Raw genomic sequence first — 23041 nt, 5'->3', positions numbered from 1 at the left:
TGCAATTAAAATTAATGTTTAGTTTGTTGAGGAGACTCTGAAATGATTCTCTATTTATTATAACTTGCATTTATGCATTTATATTCTCATAACAAGTTTGAGCTTTAAATATGGCAAATACTTTGAAATATTTTCTAATATTTCATTATTATCAATCAATTGCAATGAACATTACCTGTAAATCTGGTATGCTTTGAAGTTCCTCCGTAAAATTCTTCTTTTTCGAATGTGGTGACAATGAATTCATATGTGTAGTCGAGCCGCCAGTGCCTGCCGCAGTGGACAAGCCACTGCCATGGGATTTATCGCTGCTGCCATGACCACTTAAATGAGGAAAACGAAAACTAAACTTACGTTTGGGACTTTGTGTCGAAGGTGTGGGCTCGGACACCAAATCACACATTGATCTAATCATACAAATAATTACAAGACAAACATTATGAAATACTCAAACCTTTTAATGAAAATATCTAACTTACCTAGCACTTATTTCATTGGCTATTTCTATGGCATGATTGAGTATCTTTTCGTCTTTCACCGAGATTTGTTTAACAGTGCCACAAGAATTTTTAGACTTCTTGGAAGTATTACCGCCCGCACTATTCTTACGTATTAATTTCGAAGTTAAATCAGAAAAATCTGAACGTTTGGTGGTTGCATTATGCGACTCGGATTCAGAGTTTTTTGACGAAGAGGCGGTAGCTGACATGGAGCCAAACATTGAATTGATTTCATCTAACAGAGATGGTCCAAAATCTAATTTATCGGGTGTCATTTCATCATCATCAGATATTTCATGATATTCATGAGGCTCTTCAAATGTAACACAGCCTCCGGTAACGCCGCTACCATTTGTTATGGCCGAATGACGCCACAGCAAATTATCTTTACCCCTATCAATGCCATAGTTGTTGTTCTGTAGGGCCATTGTTGTGTCATCCAGCGTTTTGTGCGTAAATGGATTTGTATTGTGAGTGGGAAATTCGAATGTATTGGCTGTTTGGCCATTATTGGCAAAATGTTTTGGTGTATTTTCAGTCGATGGTACAAAGGAGGGATTCATTGTTGAATTATGATGGGCTGAATCGTCCGCAAAATAGCCAGAGGCGGTTTGTAACGAATCCGGACTAGTTGGGGTGGGTGGTAAAAGTAAAGGTGTTTGCTCAATATCTTCTGAGGGTTTGTAGGGTGTAACGATTTGACGTGGCACATGATTATACTAAAAATAGTAATTGTTTTAATTAATTAAAATCTTAAATGAAAATCCAATTAACAATAAACTTACATTTTGTGTTGTACCCAGAAATGCAATATCACCAAAGGAAGCTCCGTCTATGCCAACATGGCCTGTATGTTTAAAATCATTTTGAGGTTTCGATATCATTTCAGTTCTTAATTTACGTTTGCTACAACGTTCGTTTGCATTACGACTAAAGGAATCTCTGCAGGAGGTTTTGTTAGTAAACAAATTTGTAGTTTTACATTAAATTTCATTTATCAATCTTACCTATTTAAAGTTGGAAGACCTTCGACATAAGCTACTGTATTTGAGGGATTAAAGAAGCCCGTCTTGCCTGTATTCAACACTCCCTTCCAATAGGGTGTTCCCGTGTTGCGATCCAATACCGTGAGTATATCATTCTGACGATAAACCAAATGTTCTTTTGTTTTCGCTTCCAAGCAATTGGCCACTGCCTTAAGTTGTTCGGGTTTCATGTCCGGCAACAGTTCATAAATCTCCGAAAATCTTGGTCGTTTAGTAGGATCATCTTGCCAGCATTTCATCATCAGAGTATAGTACTCGCGAGGACAACATTCGGGTTGCTCTAGACGCTATACAACAAATTAAATTAATTTTTAACTTTGCTATTTAATCAATTCAAACACACCTGATAATTAGGTGCATCTATGGCTTCCAATATTTGTAAACCAGTTAAAGCGGCCCAAGGTTGAAAGCCATATGAAAACATTTCCCACAAACACACTCCAAAAGCCCAGACATCCGAGGCATTGGTAAAACGTAAGTAATTAATACATTCAGGAGCACACCAGGCTATGGGCAATTTTAGATTAACATTAAAATTGGTCTTGTAATAATCTTTGCCCACCCCCAAAGCCCTTGATAAGCCAAAATCTGAGATTTTTACTTTATTCTTGCTGAAGACTAAAATATTACGAGCTGCCAAATCTCTGTGAACAACAAAAAATTGATTTTGAATATTTCAAAAATTTAATTTCAACCACTTCACACTTACCTGTGTATTAAACGTTTAGTTTCCAGATAGCGCATGCCATTGCAAATTTGTAAACCGAATTCACATAATGTGGGCACAGTTAGAAAACTTACTCTTAGGCCGGGATCTTTTAAACACTCCAGCAATGAACGTAAATGTGCCAATTCAGTAACCAACATTAAGGAATCGGTGGCCAAAACCACACCATACAAACGCACTATGTTTTCATGTTCTATGGAATGCATAATGGCGGCTTCTTTTAAAAATTCCATGGGATTTGACTGCATACGTTCACGACAAAGACATTTTATGGCCACTTGTATCTAAAAATAAAAAACAAACAAAAATATTATTGAAACCTAAACAAGAGCAGTAAATACAAGTTATCTTCTCTCACCCTTTCGGAACCATTAGTCCACACACCCTGCTGCACTATGCCAAATTCCCCCGTACCCAATTGTTTATTAACACTTATAGCGTCCGCCGGTATAATGTGTTTATTATTTGGTGCTTTACTGGGCGAACTGCTGGCCTTTGAGGCAGCACCTGTTGCCGCACCACTCAAACTGCCCGAAGGACTGGCAGCCGTTGTACTAGTCACACTTGCCGTCATTTCATCTTTCTTCACCATTGAGGTGGGTGCATGCAGCAGCCGTTTTATTTTACTCAAATAACCATGAGGGAAATATTTTTCATAGAATTTACGTAAACGCCGTATTTCCGGTCTTGACATACCAATACTTTTGAGATCTTCATCGGTGGCATATTTGAATTGTGAAGCACTAGTAATCTTAAGTTCATCTCTGGTGGATTGAGCCAGCAAAACAAGAGAAGTGAGTGTATAAGATGAATGATTGATTGAATGATTATGTGAAGAATGACAAAGAAAAACAGAAAAAAGAAAATAAAAAATAAAAAATGCAAAACATTTTTTTTGTTTTTAATAAAATCAACAGCAGGAATAAAAGACAGATATGAGGCAGACAAGTAAAAGTGTTTTTATTTTATTTAGCAAACACGGATTTTGTGTTTCTTTGTTCTGTGTGATATATCATTATACATATAGCGTAAATGTAGGTTGGATTTATGAGAAATGAAACAAAAACAAGTAAAAACTAGTTGTTTTGTTAAGCAAACAATATCTTTAATTTACTTTTTAATAAAGAGTTAAAATTGTATAGAACAAGTAAGAGAGCTATATTTTTCAACACAGATTTTTATGAAGGTCTTTATAACCAATTTAATGTTGTGGTATTTTATTTTATTTAATCAATGGTCTATTACGGGATTATCTATCGAAGTATGCAAAAAACTAAATTTTGGGAAAAAACTAGTTTGGAACTTTCTATATAAAGGTAACGATATACTCATTAAGGTGGACCTTATTTTTTTATTTCAGATTTTTCAAAAAACGAAGGGCAGTTTTGTGTGAGGTTACTATAAACAAAAATTGACGAAAGTTTGAGCTCGATTGGAATTTCTAAATGAATGATAACGAAATATTATATATTTTTGTGATGATTTTAATGAAAGTTGCGAAATATACCTTAAGGTCCTTAATTAGGGTTTTTAATTTCCCGACCTCGATCTTTGATATTTTTACATTGAAATAAATACTCCGAATATTGAACTTTAACCTTTTGAAAGTAAACAATTTTATTTACACCCTTTTTAAGACAATGGCCCATAATCTTTTTAGAAACAACTTTAAAAGAAAAACCTGCTTTTAATTATTTTGCAACTATAGTCAAAATTAAAGTGTGTTTTAAATTGAACCGACTTTAACTGGGTGCCACCTAGGGTTTTTATCCCGGGCATTCCCGGTACAAATTTCCCGGGAATTTTGCCAATTTTTCACTACCCGATTCCCGGTATTTTTAGTCGGGACTCCCGGGAATTAAAAACTGACGAAAATACATAGAAAACATGTTAGAACTCTATTTTGTTCACCAAAAAAACAGTGAAAAGTTTTTTACAGTTTTTTGCTTATATCTCGGCAATATTGACGGCTTATTATTATTATAATTTATTTGGGGTTTTACGTATGAAAATTTAAAAAGTGAATTCATTATTTATAGAATTTATTTCTTATTGAATCATTCTAAATTCTTTAAATTTCTTCTTCAAATCCATAACAAAATAGCTTCATAAATTTATTAATTGATTAAATTTTTTCTTCAATTCAAATCTAGTACAAAAAGGCTTAAGACAATTTTTTCAATTAATTTTGTAAATGATTTGATTTAACAAAAATTTAATCATTCAAAGTTTGAATAAACTCTGTTATTAATTCCATTCCATTAATTCCCCGAAAATGCATTCCATTCTGCCGTGTGTCTAAATATAACTTTTTCAGTATTCTTTAGAATTATGAAAATTTAATAGAATAAATTGTATTCCTAAGGAAATCAATTTAATGAACTTATAATAATAATAATTAATAATAGTTGTTAATTAACTTTAAAATTAATTCAGTTTAAACAAAGGCTTTGGAATGAATCTAAAAAATTATATTAGGAACGGATTGATGGAATGAAAGGCTAACATTTTTTAATTACGGATTAAGATTTTAGTGAATTAAGCTCAAATTTTATTAATTAATTCGAAGATCTGATATTTAATAATTATAACACTAAGTTTTTATATGAAATTTGGCTATAATATTCCTAATTTACAGTATCATTATATTTCGGGAATAGCCGGGTACCCGGGAATGTAGAAAAAAATTTCCCGAATCCCGGGAATCAAAAAAGGTCGGGAAATTAAAAACCCTAGTAGTAGAAAATGTTTTCATTCAATATACAAAAAAATATAGACAAGTGGCACCGCTGAACAGCTGACATAGAAAATTTAAAAAACAAAAAAGGTAAACAATAAAAGTAACAGCGAAATCTAAAGAAAAAAAGCAAATTGTGGTGGAAAAATGGAAAAAATAAAATTAATATCATAATTAGGATATTTTGGTACTAATTTTATTGATAACTGTTCAATAATTGAACATTTTTTTTACCATATCTTGTAACTTAAACATTTAATTTTTCCGAACTTTTTTACTTGGCGAAGAACAGCTGGTGCTGTTAAACGAGTTAATAACAGCTTCAGCTAGTTTTATATTTAGAGTCGACTTCAACGTCAGAAGTATACTTTATCTTGTCTATGGTAGACCTAATGTCCACTCTTAAGTAAAGACGACCAATATCTTTGGCTTTAAAATGGAGTCAAAAATTATGCTGGTATTTGATTTGATATTTTTTTTTTTGAATTTTAACAATTTTTTCAAATTGCGATATTTTTACATCGGAATGAGTTTCCATTGAAAAAGTCACTGATATGAGGAACATATTTGATATATTATGTATGCGGTAAATTTCATTAAAATCGAAGGTGGTAAATCCGACTACTGTCCGCTTTCCCATCTCACAAAAAATATCTATTTTGTTAACCTCGGCAAATCTTATTTTTTGGAAGGGTTAAAAAAAGTTGGAGAAACGTTGGACAAAGTGTATAGTGCTCTAAGGAGACTATGTTGAAAAATAAAATGTTTTTTTATTACAAAAACCTGTGTCACGGACTTTTAGAGCCACCATCGCAGCTACGTAGTCTAAAGCTACGTTTCCGCATACACCGTAATCGACATCGAAAACGAAATTCCATACATTTGCACCGAGAAAAAGTTCGTTTCAGAAATCGGCAACGAAAATTGGGAACGAAACGGCACCGATCAGTAACGAAAAAGCTGTCATTTGGAGCCGGAACGAAAACAACTTCAAGTAGGTTGTTTTCGGTGCTGTGGGAACGAAATTATTTTAATTATTTTTTTATTTCAAATTTAAAGAAAATGAATAAAAAAAAAATAAATTTTCTTTATTGGAAGAGGAAAAAATAATGAAATTCTATTTAATTTCCAAAAGACTACTTAAAAAATATTTTCGTTTCTGTTTTATGCCGCAACGCACCCAACTGAAACGAAAACAATTCAGAAATGAGACGGTGACGAACACCAACGTTTTTCAGTTTCAGTTTTCGTTATCGGCGCCGATTACGATGTATGCGAAAACCCAGCTTAATTCGGTATTTTATGTTTTCTGCATATAAAAATCTATTGTTGAATTTTCTAAAATAATTCCTAGCAATGTTGTTTAACCACTTAAGCCAGTTTTATCGAGCAAACCGGTTTTTTAAAAAGTCGGTTTTTTATAAGCACTAATGTATTTAGAGACCTACTCTTCAAGGACACTATAACTACTAGTATGTATGTAAATATGTATAAAAATCTGAAGGAGTTATTTTATTTTGATTATGGGCATACATATGTATACATTCCCTCAACACAACACCAACACTTGAGGGCATCCTCATGCCACCATGACCATCAAACTGAATTTATACATATATGAACACAATCTTCGACCATAAAAAATTCCATTTTTTTTTTACAATATGAAATATGGTACATAATTCTGGAATGATTTGTTTGTTTTGTTTGACAGCATTTACATGTGTACAGTACATATATTGATAAATAAATACATGACTGCATAGCATATGCTTGTTGTGAATGCGTAAATTGTGTGGGTGACTAATGCATTGTCTGCCCCATTCCTACATTATATCTGTTGCTGCGGCACTACATTTCCCCTCTACTCCACTCCAAATACTTACTTGACGGCATTGTAATAATGTTGCAGTTCGGCCTCCGTTAGAAATTCATACAAATCGATTTGGGGACAATCTGTAAAAAAAAAAAAAAACATAAAAGAAAAAAAAGAGGAAATATGTGGTTTAAAAACATTGTAACATTTAAATAAAATAGCTTTCGAAGAGAGATAGAAGAGATTGAAGTGGAGAAAAATAGAATGATAAAAAAAAACAAAATTTAAAAATAGATATACTGTTGCTACTAGTTATTTGGAGGGCAGAAAAAGTAAAATATGAAAAAACAATTTTGACTCTGACATGAATACTTTACTAGGAACTCGTACATTATGTGGGTTACTAATAAAAACCAACGAACAAAAATAAAACTATGAATTAAAATCAGGCCAATATTTTAATGTAGAGCAGAGCATCACAGAAAAAAACCATGTTGCATATAATGATTTATGAAGGTGATTACAATGATTATTAGCTGCACTGGTGCTGCAATAATGCAAGAGAAGGTAACCTATTTAAAAAATTAAAATACAGTTTGATTTAATTTACTACAATATTTATAAATATGTATTCCTTAAGGTGACTAATGTTTAACCCCCATATTCATAAACAATTTGAATTTTATCAAAAACAAAATTTCCATACAAAATTTGATTTATAAAACTTTTATCAGTTTCTTAGAAATCATAATATTCAAATTATGAATTAAAATTTAAATGTTCATTTAAGTTGAAAAAAAAATATGACTTCATTTCTACGGGCTTGTCCTGATAATAATAATGTGCAATAGTTGTTTTAAGTTTATCAACAATTTCTGAATTTGTGAAATATTTAACACAAGATTAAATTAATTTATATTATATTATTCATGCATGATTTCAGTATTCACGAAAGTATACTTTAAGATAAATATTGAAAACAGTTTGTATTGAAATTTGATTCTTAAAAAATGTTAGTAGAAAAAATTAATTTGAAAAAAATATTTTTTGGTAAAAAAAATAGGTTAAACAAGTAAGAGAGCTGTGCCGAATCTTATATACCCTTCACCAAATTATACTTCAAAATACAAATTTTAAATATTTTTAGGTATTTTTCCAAAGTAGTTTTTTCATTTTTGGGAAAAAAAATTTTTCAAATTGTTTTTTTTTAAATTTAAAAAATTTTTTTTTTTGTTTTTTAAATTTTTTATATTTAGCGAAAAAAAACTTTTGGTGAAAAAAAAATCGGATTAAAAAATATTTTTTCCGATTTTTTCCATATATGTAATTAAAAAAAAAATGAAAAAACTTTGATTCTTCTTGTGGATTATTTTTATTTGGTCTTTTAATTTTTTTTACATTAAGTCAAGAATATGATGTCATGTAAATGGCCGCCGCCACAGTTGATTGTCATTTGAGCCCTTTTTATGGCATTTTCCATCACTTTGGCCAAAACTTCCGGCGATAGGTCCTCACATTCTTGACGTATATTGTCTTTAGAGCTGCAAGAGTCTGAAGCTTGTTGACATAAACCCGCGACTTCAAAAAGTCCCACAAAAAGAAGTCTGGAGCGGTCAAATCAGGCGATATTGCTGGCCAGTGCAAATCGCCAAAACGGGAGATTAGGCGCCCGGGAAATGCATCCTTCAGCATATCGGTTGTGGCACGTGCAGTGTGTGCCGTTGCACCGTCCTGTTGGAACCACATATTTTCCAATCCCAATTCATCAAGTTGCGGCAAAAAGAACTCGTTGATCATTGCTCTGTAGCGCTCACCATTCACAGTAACCATTCACAGTTTATTAACGTGTATTTCGCATGTGTTTACTACACAAATGTCAAAACTAGAGATGCTAAACGGGGAATCCCGTTCCCGAAAATCCCGGGGTTTTCGGGATTTTCTAAATCCCGAAGCCCGGGATTTTTTAATTTTAAATCCCGGGGTTTTCGGGATTTTCCAAATCCCGCTTTTCATAAATAAATAGGGGAAATTGTCATTTTTGTGTGACTTTTTCATTCATTTTGACATTCTACATGCCCGAATATCGCAAAGTGATGTTCAGCAAAGTTTTTAAGCTCAACTCCTGCTATAATATAGATAATAAAGGAAAACGGTATTTTTGGTTTTCCTTGAGTGGGGCTCTAGAAAATCAATTCTTCAACTATTTTTGTATGTTATCTAACAAAACTCAATTTAAATCCTCTTCAAATGAAATTGATTTTATCTCAGATGAGAAGCTCGAACAAAATTAAAATATTTCGATTGCTAAAAGGCTAAAAGATATTATTAATAAATGTAAAAACCCCAAATAACAACCCCAAAGAAATAGATCATTTTATTTCTGAAGGAACAAGAGGAAAATACTTGCAGATTTGTTATAAGTATTTGCAAACGTGTTTGCCAATGTGAAAGATGGAATGTGAAAGATGTTTTTCGGAAGCAGCATATCAGAGCTGTAAATGAATCATTCATTTTTGAATTAATTCGTGAATCATTCACACAAAAATATGAATTGAATGAAATTTGAATTAATTCAAATGAATTTGGTAAAAATGAATTGCAATTCGTTTCCAATTCATTTGAATTGAATTGATTTTGAATTAATTCAAATGAATTAGAAAAAAGAATTAGCAATTCATTTCCAATTCATTTGAATTGAATTGATTTTGAATTAATTCAAATGAATTAGAAAAAAGAATTAGCAATTCATTTCCAATTCATTTGAATTGAATTGATTTTGATTTAATTCAAATGAATTAGAAAAAAGAATTAGCAATTCATTTCCAATTCATTTGAATTGAATTGATTTTGATTTAATACAAATGAATTAGAAAAAAGAATTAGCCATTCATTTCCAACTCATTTGAATTGATTTTGTAAGTAAATCTACAGTAAGCATCACTGTCGTTTTGTTATTCAACTAATTTTTTATGTAAAAGACGTTTTGTATATCACCTAATATAGTCCAAAGACAAAAAATTCTTAGATTTAAACTTTAGCAATAATTATTTGTTTAAATATTTGTATATTGTGGAAAATTTCTTTTTTGAAAATTTTTCAATCGAATTTTAAAGATTCTAATGTCTTTGAGTCGTCAAAGATGGCTTTGATTATAGTTTATTGTTTGTGATTGAGAGTCAATATATTGTTTAAAGTTTCTTGTGATTGATCAAAAAATTAATATTGTTTTGTTTAACTATTAAAAATGTCATCAGCAAGTGATTTCTCAAATGATGATGAGTCGATGGATCCAACATATTCTATTCAACAAATAACCAGAAAACGATTGTTTGATGATACAAATGAAGACGGACCATCTTCCTTTAAAATCTCGCGCGTTGCTCTTGCAGATATGACGGATAGCAGCACATTATTAGAATCAACATCGTCAGAATCTACTAAATGCTCGCCTAGGAGTTTGCTTTTTGGACATTTTTTTTCAATTAAAACAAAGGTTTGAAATTTGCTTCTAAAATTATAAATTATTAAGTTTGACATTATTTCTACAGCGTAAGGAGACTATAAGTAAACTTAATAAAGGACAAGTCATGGCAAAGTGCAACAATTGCGATAAGATATTATCAGGCTCATTGAATGTGACATCAAATTTTATTCGCCATCTACGCACGCAACATAAAAAAATATATGATGAGTACGAGTTGATGATGAAAGTTGAAAAAAAAGCTCCAAAAACACAATCAGTATTTGACTTACTTGTCCTTAAGTTTATTGCTAAAAATATGCTACCTGTGTCACTTGTGGAGTCAAATTCATTTAAAGAATTGATGCATTTTGCAAATCCGACGTTAAAAGTTATGTGTAGGCCAACCGCAATGAAGCTAATGGACTCAACTTTTGACACCTTTAAGGCTAAAATCAAGGACATAATAAAAAGTGGAAGTTTTTTTTGTACCACAGCAGATATTTGGTCTACAAAGCACCGCAGCTTTTTTGGGTACACATGTCATTGGCTGAATGAAAAATTTGAAAGAAAGTCAATTTCGCTAACTTGCAAACGATTTGGAGGTACCCATTCTTTTGAATCGATTGGTCAAATTATAAACGACATTCATACCGAATACGGTCTTAATGTTAGCAACTTGGTAGCAACAACAACGGACAACGGATCGAATTTCGTTAAGGCCTTCAAAGAATTCGGCGTTCTCGGCGAAGAAACCAACGAAGACGAGGACAATATTCTGGATGAAGAATTAACAGATTCATCAAATCGTGCTTTGAAACTGGTTTTACCAAATCATATTCGATGCGCAACCCACACACTAAATTTAGTCGCGACAACTGATTTCAATATAATTATTAAATCACAGAACTTTATTTATGAAAAGCATAAGCAAGTAAGTCAAATCTTTATTTTGCCAAAATACTTTAACGGTTTTTCAGGTTTATTCTCAATTTTAAAATTGCTTTTGTGTTAGGTTTTGAGAAAGTGCAGCTTGCTGTGGGCGAAAGTTAACAGGCCTAAGTCATCGGAACAGATAGTGCGATCTTTGGGGACTCAGTTAAAATACCCTGTAGCAACAAGATGGAACTCTTTATACGATAGTATAAAAGACTTACTGTCCCATAAGTTCGAGCTCTACGATCTATGCCAAAAGTTAAATATTGAAATTTTTCTAGACAGTGATTTTGAATATTTAGAAGAGTACTTACAGCTTCTGCAACCAATAGCAGAGGCTATAGACTTTCTCCAAAAAGACGACGGCATGTTATTTGGTTATCTGTTGCCATCCTTAGCCACAATTCAAATAAAATTTGCCAAAATACAATTGAAAGATGGAAGTGGTTATCTGAAAAATATGGCTACAAAATTAATGGAGGCGACGAAAAAAAGATTTAACAATTTCTATAACTTAGATGCAACCGTCAAAACAGCAATTGTGGCATCTCTTCTTTGTCCACCAATTAAGTGTCTGTGGTTAAAAGCTTTGAACCCAAATTTTGATATTGGCACTGAAGCAGACATTATTCAAATGGCAAAGGATGCTGTTCAACAAATGTCTGATAAGGACATCACAACGTCAACCAATTCAGAGAGTAACATGTTAAATTACTTCGATTTTTCTATTTGTGGTAATTATCTAATCGCTTTGCAGAATAATTTTAAAAAACATTAACCATAATATTTTAACATTTATTACAGAAACTCCAGAAAATACAGTGTTACTCAATATTCCCGCGGAAGCGGAATTCGCAGCATATTTAGCAGATTCTTCAAAATCATTAAGTATGCTGCATAATTATCCGACGGTTAAAAAGGCTTTCTTTAAATTTAATACGCCGTTACCATCGTCAGCTGCTGTTGAAAGATTATTTTCGTACGCCTCTATTCTAAACATCCCTAAACGTGGATCTCTTTCAGATGATAATTTTGAAAAGTTATTGTTGTTGAAGGTGAATGATGCATTCTAATTAAATATAATTAGCCTTATTTTGTAACTAAAATAATAGCATAATTAGTTGATGCAATTAATTCCTTATATATGTAGCTCATTTAATATACATATGTACATACATATGTATGTATGTATCTGTTTAGCATATTTATGAAACACAATTGTTTTTTTGTTGAAGATAGTTTTATTTTTTTGAAATAAATATAACATAAATATTAGCAAAAAGTTTGTCGTTGGGTGGTCGTGGGTCACAAAATTTCAAAATTTATTAATTGCTTCTTGAATTTGATTGATTGCAACTCATTTTTGATTCATTCATTTGAATTGCTAATTCTTTTTTCTAATTCATTTGAATTAATTCAAAATCAATTCAAATGAATTGTAAATGATTTGCAATTCACTTTTAAAAATTCATTTGAATTAATTCAAAATCAATTCAATTCAAATGAATTGTAAATGAATTGCAACTCATTTTTACAAATTCATTTGAATTAATTCAAAATCAATTCAATTCAAATGAATTGGAAATGAATTGCAACTCATTTTTACAAATTCATTTGAATTGGAAATGAATTGAAATTCATTTCTGCCTAATTCGTTTGAATTGATTCAAATTTCATTCAATTCATTTTTTCAATTCAATGAATTAATTCAAAATTTAGCTAATTCATAATGAATTAAAATCAAAAATGAATGATTCATTTACAGCTCTGCAGCATATATCGAAAACAAAATTCGTTCCAGAATGGCAGATGGTTTTTCACCAGTATGTCGATTTTTTTCACGAAAAATCGTATAGCAGAAACGCATTCTACGGAAAATTCTAAGAAGAAACCATAGGTCTAAAATCCTATCGAATTTCGTCTTTTATCCAAAGATAATGCAGTATATATATATTTTTTTTAATAGTTTTTTTATTGGATAAAAGACGAAATGCGCAAGATAGGATTTGATTTTAGACCTATGGTTTCTTAGGGATAATTTCTTAGAATTTTGCTTAGATTGCGTTTCTGCTATACGATTTTTTACGTTTTGATAGTCCATACAAATCGACCCGGCCTAATGTACATACTTTATTGTTATTTCTTCTTATATAATGTACTCATGCAAGTATTTTATGCTTTTTAGTGTCTAATAAAAATTAATTGCTAAATAAAAAATTTACTTTCAATTATAAAGACATAATTATGTACATTTCTTTCTTATAATTTTCGGGATTTTAGATTTCCCGAAAATCCCGAAATCCCAACCCGGGGTTTCTTTACCAAATCCCGAACCCCGGGATTTTTAAAAATCAGTCCCGATTAGCATCTCTAGTCAAAACAGAACTAACATTAGGGGCCAATCGCAAAATTTATAGCATTTTCTGATAGGAGGATTACTTTTGCGCCACCTAGTGCTATTTTATCCATATTGTCTATATTAATGACTTAATAATCCAGCCATTTGTGGACCGATTTTCTCGATCCGGAAGAATTCCGGAGATATTGATGTATGAATCGTGTATGTAAGTTATTTGGGGGCTTCTCACGAAGGTGAAGGGTATAAAAATCGAGTTAGCTGTGGTATGTTGCTTAAATCTCATCGATTTTCTCGATTTTAAATAGCAATCGAACCAGGACAGTTGGTAAATCATGTTTGTAATTGAATATTTAATCGAACGACCTCAAATCTATGGTTTAACCAACATTTTTACTACTTACTATAAAGATTATATGGCTTAAAAGATCCTGAACGAGATCAAATTACTTTTTTTTCTTGAACTAATTGGAATGAAGAGGTTCGCTAATTTATACAATATTTCTTTAGTACTAATTTTTAAGTTATTAACAAAACAATGGAACTTAAGCTGTGTATTGATGGTTGTCATATCTTACAGTATTGTCAGATCTAGCAATATACTTATAATAAAAAATACCCGGAATTCCCCTAGATTAATAGGGGAATTCCGGGTACCCCTTAATCAGATAGCGAGACATTCTAGGATAACGTTTATATGGAAATTAGGGCAATTGTATAGCAGATTAATTGGCCAAAAGGTGAGCGATGATGAATGAGGAGGCGAACGACCACTTTTCTGGTATTTCCCATGTTAAATGCAAGATGACCGTACTGCAGAAACTATATGAGACGGCACAAAACAGTTGGACCAATGAATCTTCCAGTGCTACAACGAATCTACTTATGGAATTCCGTCTTGTGAAAATTAGGCAAATTGTCTCCTTATTACAGGACACTGTATAATTGAGACACATACTAGAAGACTAGGCCTACGGTACGACTACTCTAGAAGCATAATAAAGAGGAGGAGCACACTGTCAGAGAAGCAAGCCGTATCGGCGCGGCTGACGGCTAGCCGCTCAGCCAATTTTTTTCAACAAGCCACGCCGCCGCCGAATCACTCGGCTGGTTGGCGGCTCAATTGCTAGCCGATTCTCATATTTTCTATCGTATTTTATTAAATATTAAGTTACAAATTTATGATTAAATTTTTTGTAGATTTTTTTCTTGTGTAATTTTCCATTTTTTTGAAATGAATACTCTTAACTTGGTTTTTGATTTATTTGTTTTGTAATTAATTTTTAATAAATGAAAATATTTTTATTTAAAGTATCTTTTTTGGGTATTTATAAAAAGTAGGAATACTGTTCAGACAAATTGACATGAAAATATCTTATAATTTGCTTAAAAAGCTAATTTTATATTGTTCGAATTCTGCTAAGCTGAATTTTTTTTCAGCCGGTAGAAAACTCGGCTTAGAGCCGGCTAGCCGCCGCCGCCGAAAATTTTTGCTCATAAGCCGCCGCCGAAATTTTTGAATCGGCTTGCTTCTCTGCACACTGTGTCTTTCCTTTTCTGCCATTGCCCGGCTCAGACAAACCTCAGGTAATGCATCCTGGGAATCCCATTCCAATCATGCTTAGATGAGCTATCAAGGATGAATTTTACACGAATCTACTCCTTCATCAGGGAAGGTTTAACTCGGAGACAACGGAAGTATTTTAAATAACCTGCTGTTTACCCCATGGGTATCACAATCGAATCAGTTGTGAATGGATCCAAGTGAGTTGCTTGACGAGTGGTAGTCCATGAAACCTAACCTTACCCAAAGTATATATTTATATTACGGATCTATATATAGATAGCGGTGCTGATATCCAAGTCCATCTGTCTGTTGAAATCGATTTTCCGAAGCCTCTAAATAACTTATACATTGATATACATATCAGCTTTATTCTCGGTTTAGTTGCTATTTAAATGGCTGAGATAAAAATTCTTTTTTCCCTAAAATTATTTTAAAATATTTTTTATAAAAAAATGTTTACAAAAAATTTTTCAACCATAGAATAAATACACAAAAAGGAGAGAGAGAATACATTCTCATGACTTAGGTTTTTCACAATAGACTTTTTTGGCTCTCAATTACCTATCTAGTTGTCATCTATGGTTTCAACCTTTATATATTTATATGTTTCTGGGGAGTCTTGCTATTAAATGATCTTGTTTTGTTGAATGATATGAGAGGATTTTTCGAGGGCAATAGCAACCAGCCTCATTTTCTCTGCTGCTAATTAATATTTTAGATAGCTATAGACATTTTTACTAACAATTTAAACTATAATGCTTAAAAACTCCAAAATTTAATATATTTTAATAGAAAACCTAAATTTGTTTTTAAAATAAATTTAATAATTTCTTTGTAACAAAACATAAAGTATTATTTTACACTATTTATAAAGTTTCTTTCAAGAATAAGCTACTCTTGAATTTTAAATCCCAATATATCCGGCTATAATTTCCTTTGCAAACATAACAAACAAACATCTAATGCAAACGGAAGAAGAAACAAACCACTTTCAAATGTACTTATCTGATGATTCAGCGCTTTCTTTTTCTTATTTCATTTTACTTTATTATGTATTGTACAAAAAAAATGCGACTATTTATTTAACTTTGTCAAGTAATTATGTTTTGTACACTTTTCGTATTTATTTAGTTAAATAAAAGGGTTTGTTTTTCATGTCAATGAACAAAAAAAAAAACACCAACAAAAACAACATTAAAAAGCCATCACCTACAGACCAAAACGACTGTCATCTTGGCCCTGTTTTGTGTATGATGTCTAGTATTTAAGCCATTTAGAATTCAAGCATATCTTGCACATACATAGTTTGTATCGCATTACCACACAATATTTGTATGAGCAAGTAAATTTTTAATGGTAACACAAACTCTTGCTGGCTGGCTGACCTTGATGCAACAAACAACCAACGTTGGCTGACGTTTTTCTCAGTATGTGTATTATTTGCTCTCTTTCTTTTGAATAAAATCGTTTTGAAATGATTTCCATTTAAACAGTTTCTACACTACATATGTATTTACTTAAAAGGCTAAATATGAAAATTGTGATTTATCGTTTAGTTAAGTTCTTTTTGAAAAAGTAATCATACACATTAGAATAGTTGCAAAAAATGGATTTTGCTCCCACCAAATAAATACCTTACCGCCATGGATATTTGGCATTATTGTCGATTGGCTGGACTTCACTTTCGATCTCTTGCGATTCGGGTTATCGTAATGGATCAATTTTTATCGCAAGTAATGATTCGGTGCCAAAATGATTTTCTTTTATACCGTTCAAACATCATTTCGAACATGGTACCCAATTTCCCTGCTTTTGGATGAATCCTGCTTCTCGAAAACATTTTGAAATTGCTGCTTGAATAGCTCCCAATTATTTTGCAAACTTTTGTTGAGTTTGACAACAATCTTTATGGATTAATTTCTCCTATTCTTGGTCTTCGAACTTTTTTGGATGGGCTGAGCGATCTTTGTCTTCCGTGTCAAAATTACAACTTCTGAACCGAACAAATCATCTCTCGCACGTTGAAACCGATTGTGCTCCACGGCACTTTCTTTCTAAATTAAAAAAGTTAAGCAAAATTATCCGCAATTAAGCTTTGTTGGCACAAAATTCGAACCAAAAAAAAAACATTGTTGTTTAGACTATAGTGTTCAATAACTAAGTAACAGAGCTGTAAATGAATCATTCTTTTTTGATTTTAATTCATTATGAATTAGCTAAATTTTGAATTAATTCATTGAATTGAAAAAATGAATTGAATGAAATTTGAATCAATTCAAACGAATTAGGCAGAAATGAATTTCAATTCATTTCTAATTCAAATGAATTTGTAAAAATGAGTTGCAATTCATTTACAATTCATTTGAATTGAATTGATTTTGAATTAATTCAAATGAATTAGAAAAAAGAATTAGCAATTCAAATGAATGACTCAAAAATGAGTTGCAGTCAATAAGATTCGAGAGCAGATCTCTAGGGGGAATGAAAGATTTCTCCTACCAAAATGAAAATATCCAGTACAAAAAATTAAAAGCCTTGTCCTGTATACGCGCATGAACAATGAAAACATGGTGTTTGTGGTTTATTTCTTCAAGAAGAACTGATTTTTATTTTTAAATACGCTGAACGACAAAAGATATTTAATATTCAAGAAGCAATTAATAATTTTTCAAATTTTGTGACCCACGACCACCCAACGACAAACTTTTTGCTAATATTTATATTATATTTATTTCAAAAAAACAAAACTATCTTCCAAAAATAATCAAAAATCAGGAAAAATAACAATGTATGAACAATGTTTTGAACTAACACAATTGAGTTTCATAAATAAGGCTAATTATATTTAATTAGAATGCATCATTCACCTTAAACAATAATAGCTTTTCAAAATTATCATCTGAAAGAGATCCACGTTTAGGGATGTTTAGAATAGAGGCGTACGAAAATAATCTTTCAACGCCAGCTGACGATGGTAACGGCGCATTATATTTAAAGAAAGATTTTTTAACCGTCGATTAATTATACTGCATACTTGATGACTTTGAACAACCTGCTAAATATGCTGCGAATTTCGCGTCGGAGTTGGAAATGAATTGCTAATTTTTTTTCTAGTTCATTTGAATTAATTCAAAATCAATTCAATTCAAATGAATTGTAAATGAATTGAATTAATTCAACATCAATTCAATTCATTTGAATTGGAAACGAATTGCAATTCATTTTTACCAAATTCATTTGAATTAATTCAAAATCAATTCAATTCATTTGAATTAGAAACGAATTGCAATTCATTTTTACCAAATTCATTTGAATTAACTCAAATTTCATTCAATTCATTTTTTTGTGTGAATGATTCGTGAATTAATTCAAAAATGAGTGATTCATTTACAGCTCTGCTAAGTAACTAGTACACAAGTAAAACGAAATCCAAATTAGCGCTACAGTTACCTTTTTTACACATTATATATCGAATCGTTTAACCTTAAAATGTTTGATTAGTCGAATAATTGATTAATCGAGAATTAGATTAATCAGGTTGTTAAAGTAATCGCTAGTCATTTGACATCATAGAAAATAGGTAGTTATTAATAGTAAATTTACATACATTTAAATATCTGATTTATTGCCTTATCTTTACCTTGAAAGATGCAAATATTTAATTGATATTTATACGCCTCATATGTATATTTTACAAATAAATTTATGAATATTTGCAATAGACATGTTGACTTTATAAAGACATTATTTCACTAACATCTTTTGCAGCTCATAATGGCATTGAGTAGAAATTTCTATTCTCGTTTGTTTGTGCTGTTAACATTTGTGTGGGTTTCTTCCCAAAAACTTAATTCAAGTTAAAGTAAATTTAAGTAAAAAAAAACTTAATACATTTGAAAATAGTAAGTAAAGTATTTTGGGTTGAATTGGGATAAAATGTTAATTGTTAGAGGTTCTGTTATTATTCTAACATTAATTTATTGTGCGCTTTATAAAGCGCTTTTTGTTTTTAATAACTTATATGTCATTTTGAAGGGTACACATCTGTAATTATACCCTTCGCCATGAGTGGCAAGGGTATATATAAGTTTGTCATTCCGTTTGTAATTTCTACATTTTTCATTTACGATCCCATAAAGTTTATATATTCTGGATCGTTATAGATAGCGTAGTCGATATAGCCATGTCCGTCTATCCGTCTGTATGTTGAAATCAACGTAGCCCCCAAATAACTTACATACATGATTCATATATCAATATATCGGGAATTCTTCCGGCTCGGTTGATATTTAAAATCGACAAAATCGGGCCATAATTGCCTGAGATATAAGGAAAAAAACCGGGACAACCTCGATTTTTGCCCTATTTTTTTATCTATATCTGGATTACTAAGTCATTAATATAGGCAATATGGATATCTAATGATAGATATTTCAAATTCCATTACAACGATGTAAATAAGTCTATAGTAAGTTGGACCAACAATGGGTCAAAATCGGGACAAATATTTTTTAACCCGAATTTTTTGCCAGAATCAATAGGAAGTTGCACCAGATTTTTATCGTCAAATCATCTTCAGTGATGAGGCTCTTTTTTGGCTTAACGGATATCTAAACAAGTAGAATTGTTGTTTTTTGTTTGTGCTGTTTGTGCCCTCGTCGGTCCGTTAATGGCGAGAACGCTACAAATTTTTCATGATTATTTATTCATGTCCTTACAAATCATTTGGTGAAAAAATCCCCTTAGCGGTATATGTCAGCGTATTCAAGCAGCTTGATGATGAATTTTACAATATTGTTGAAATTTGAGCATTTTGGAAGACGGCCGCACAGAGGTATAGAAAAAAAAATGAAGAAAAATAAATCTGTAACTTCTAAACGCTTAGTCCGATTTGAAAGAGGAAGTTTTGTCGACTTCAAGTTCTGCGCTTGGACCTCATGGGCTTACCAGGGGCGCAGTTGTGAGTCCCCAAAGTAGAAAACCTCGAGTATGTTAAATTTTTAATACGATTCTATTTCTTAATTTGTGTTCCGATTTCAAAAAAATTACATTACATACTTATCGTAAAATTCAGTTATCTCTTATAGCTTAGGAGATATTCGCATTTGAAAACAAGTAAGAAAGTATGGTCGGTCAAGCCCGACCATATAATACCCTACACTAAATAAAAGAGCAAAAACATTTTTCTTTTAAAATTTCAATAATTTATATTTTTGAGTGATTTTCGGAAGTGGGCATTATATGTGGGCTATGACCAATTATGGACCGATCACCATGAAATTAGGTCGTGTGATTTATGTCTATATGAAAGTTTACAATGCTGAATTTTGTGAGTATACCAGCATTTTTAAGCGATTTATGCACGTTAAAGGGATTTTCGGAAGCGGGTCTATATGGGAGCTATGACTAATTATGGACCGATCGTAACAAAATTTGGTGACATGAATTTTGTATATATAAAACTTATTTGGAGCGGAATTTGTGGAGATAAATTTATAAATTAAACATTTATGACCGATAAAGTCCAATTTCAGAAGGACATTTGTATGGGGGCTAGGTGAAATAATGGACCGATTTTAGCCAGTTTCAATAGGCTTGGTCCTTGGGCCGAAAATATAATATGTACCGAATTTGATCGAAATATCTTCAAAATTGCGACCTGTACTCTGCGCACAAGGCTTACATGGACAGCCAGCCAGCCAACCAGACGGACGGACATCGTTTAATCCACTCAGAAATTGATTCTAAGTCTTTCGGTATACTTTAAGGTGGGTGTTAATACACTCCACACTATGGTGGTGTAGGGTATACATAATTAAATGTTCAACATTTTTACCCACCATGCTCCAGTTTTTTGATATCAAAGGGTTCAAATATTTCCCGACTTTCTCAATTTTTATTTTATTAGACCAGTATGCCAGCAGAGGAAGCATTGTTGCTGTGTCCGCTGTTCTTCACTTGCTATCGAAAAGCGTACAAAGATGATATGCTTGATCTACAACAACGCTTTGTGTTACAATTGTTTTGGACCATTCCCCTAATTAAATCCCTAATTACATTTCTAAAACTCTATAACTAAGCTAATAAATGTGGACTTTCATCTAAATTTAATAATATTCTGATGTTTTATTAATTTTTTAATTTCGAATCAACCATTAAGAACACTGATTGGGATTTTATGTTCATGAAAAATCGTTATTGTCCCAGGATAAAAGGACGATCTCATTATTTCTGAGTATGCAGAATATAATATTTTTTCCACATATTTTAGAATATGCAAAACTTTTTAACATACATATACAGTGGTGGTCAAAACATTTGCAACTAGCAACATAATTTTACAAAAGTTGTTTAAACTACTTTTAAAGGTAAACAAAAATATTCATTTGCTTATAATATTTTTTTATTAATACTTTAAAAATGAGAATATGAAATTTAATTCAGAATTTTTTGCAGTGAAAAGAAAAAAAATTAAAAAAACTACGTATGGGTTGATATTTCAATGGCCAAAACATATGCAACTAATTGCTTCTAAAACATTTATGTCTATAAAACTTAATATTTGGTGGCAAATCCCATATTTTCAATGACGGCCTTACATCGGCAAGGCAGTGAAGATATCATATTGGGAATACAATTTGCAGAAATAGCGTTCCAAGCATCTACCAATTCTTCAAACATAATATCTGAATTTGTGCAATTTTCGGGGTCGATTCTTTGATTAACAATTTCCCAAAAGTTCTCAATGGGATTTAAATCCGGGAATTGTGATGGCCATTCCATTACTGAAACTCTTTCTTGGGCTAACCTCGATTTAACAACATGTGAAGAGTGCTTGGGGTCGTTATCGTACTGAATAACTCATGGAAGAGGCATATTATCCTCAGAATTTGGAAGCATTACCCTTTCCAAGATGTCTCTATAGATAAATCCATCCATTATTTCATTAATTCTGAGCGATGGGCCAACTCCAACAGCCCCCATACCATTACGTTGCATCCTCCATGTTTCACTGTCTTTTTGCAGTATCGTGCTTGAAGCCGCGTGTTAACTGGTCGTCTTACGTAACACATGAAATCACTTCCGATGATATTAAATTCGGATTCGTCTCTAAATAGGACAGTCGTCCATTTTTTTTCTGACCAATTTAAATGCTCCATAGCAAACTTCAGACGTTTCTTTTGATTACGTTTTGATATAAGCGGTTTTTTGCGCGTAGGGAAAACGTCGGTGAAGCATGCAGGATGCAACGTAATGGTTTGGGAGTTGTTTTTCAGCTGCTGGAGTTGGCCCATCGCTCAGAATTAATGAAATAATGGATGGATTTATCTATAGAGACATCTTGGAAAGGGTAATGCTTCCAAATTCTGAGGATAATATGCCTCTTCCATGAGTTATTCAGTACGATAACGACCCCAAGCACTCTTCACATGTTGTTAAATCGAGGTTAGCCCAAGAAAGAGTTTCAGTAATGGAATGGCCATCACAATTCCCGGATTTAAATCCCATTGAGAACTTTTGGGGAATTGTTAATCAAAGAATCGACCCCGAAAATTGCACAAATTCAGATATTATGTTTGAAGAATTGGTAGATGCTTGGAACGCTATTCCTGCAAATTGTATTCCCAATATGATATCTTCACTGCCTTACCGATGTAAGGCCGTCATTGAAAATATGGGATTTGCCACCAAATATTAAGTTTTATAGACATAAATGTTTTAGAAGCAATTAGTTGCATATGTTTTGGCCATTGAAATATCAACCCATACGTAGTTTTTTTAATTTTTTTTCTTTTCACTGCAAAAAATTCTGAATTAAATTTCATATTCTCATTTTTAAAGCATTAATAAAAAAATATTATCAGCAAATGAATATTTTTGTTTACCTTTAAAAGT

At 31.8% G+C, this 23041-nt stretch overlaps 1 protein-coding gene across 1 annotated transcript in view; it reads right to left on the bottom strand.

Annotated features, from left to right (window-relative positions):
* The window catches only part of LOC135962431 (activated Cdc42 kinase-like), a 37356-nt gene that overhangs the window by 13250 nt on the left and 1065 nt on the right, over positions 1 to 23041 (bottom strand). Inside the window, exons 2-9 of the mRNA XM_065514356.1 lie at positions 6897 to 6966; positions 2632 to 3037; positions 2256 to 2557; positions 1890 to 2190; positions 1508 to 1833; positions 1286 to 1442; positions 480 to 1219; positions 176 to 407 (exon numbers count right to left, since the gene is read on the bottom strand). Of these exons, the coding sequence (XP_065370428.1) occupies positions 176 to 407; positions 480 to 1219; positions 1286 to 1442; positions 1508 to 1833; positions 1890 to 2190; positions 2256 to 2557; positions 2632 to 3037; positions 6897 to 6966 (2534 nt within the window). The remainder of the gene's footprint in view (positions 1 to 175; positions 408 to 479; positions 1220 to 1285; positions 1443 to 1507; positions 1834 to 1889; positions 2191 to 2255; positions 2558 to 2631; positions 3038 to 6896; positions 6967 to 23041) is intronic.

Source organism: Calliphora vicina, chromosome 5 (assembly GCF_958450345.1).
Source record: "Calliphora vicina chromosome 5, idCalVici1.1, whole genome shotgun sequence".
Taxonomy (NCBI): Eukaryota; Metazoa; Arthropoda; class Insecta; order Diptera; family Calliphoridae; genus Calliphora; species Calliphora vicina.
Note: the sequence above shows the minus strand (reverse complement) of the source record. Positions and strands in the feature narration are given on the sequence as shown.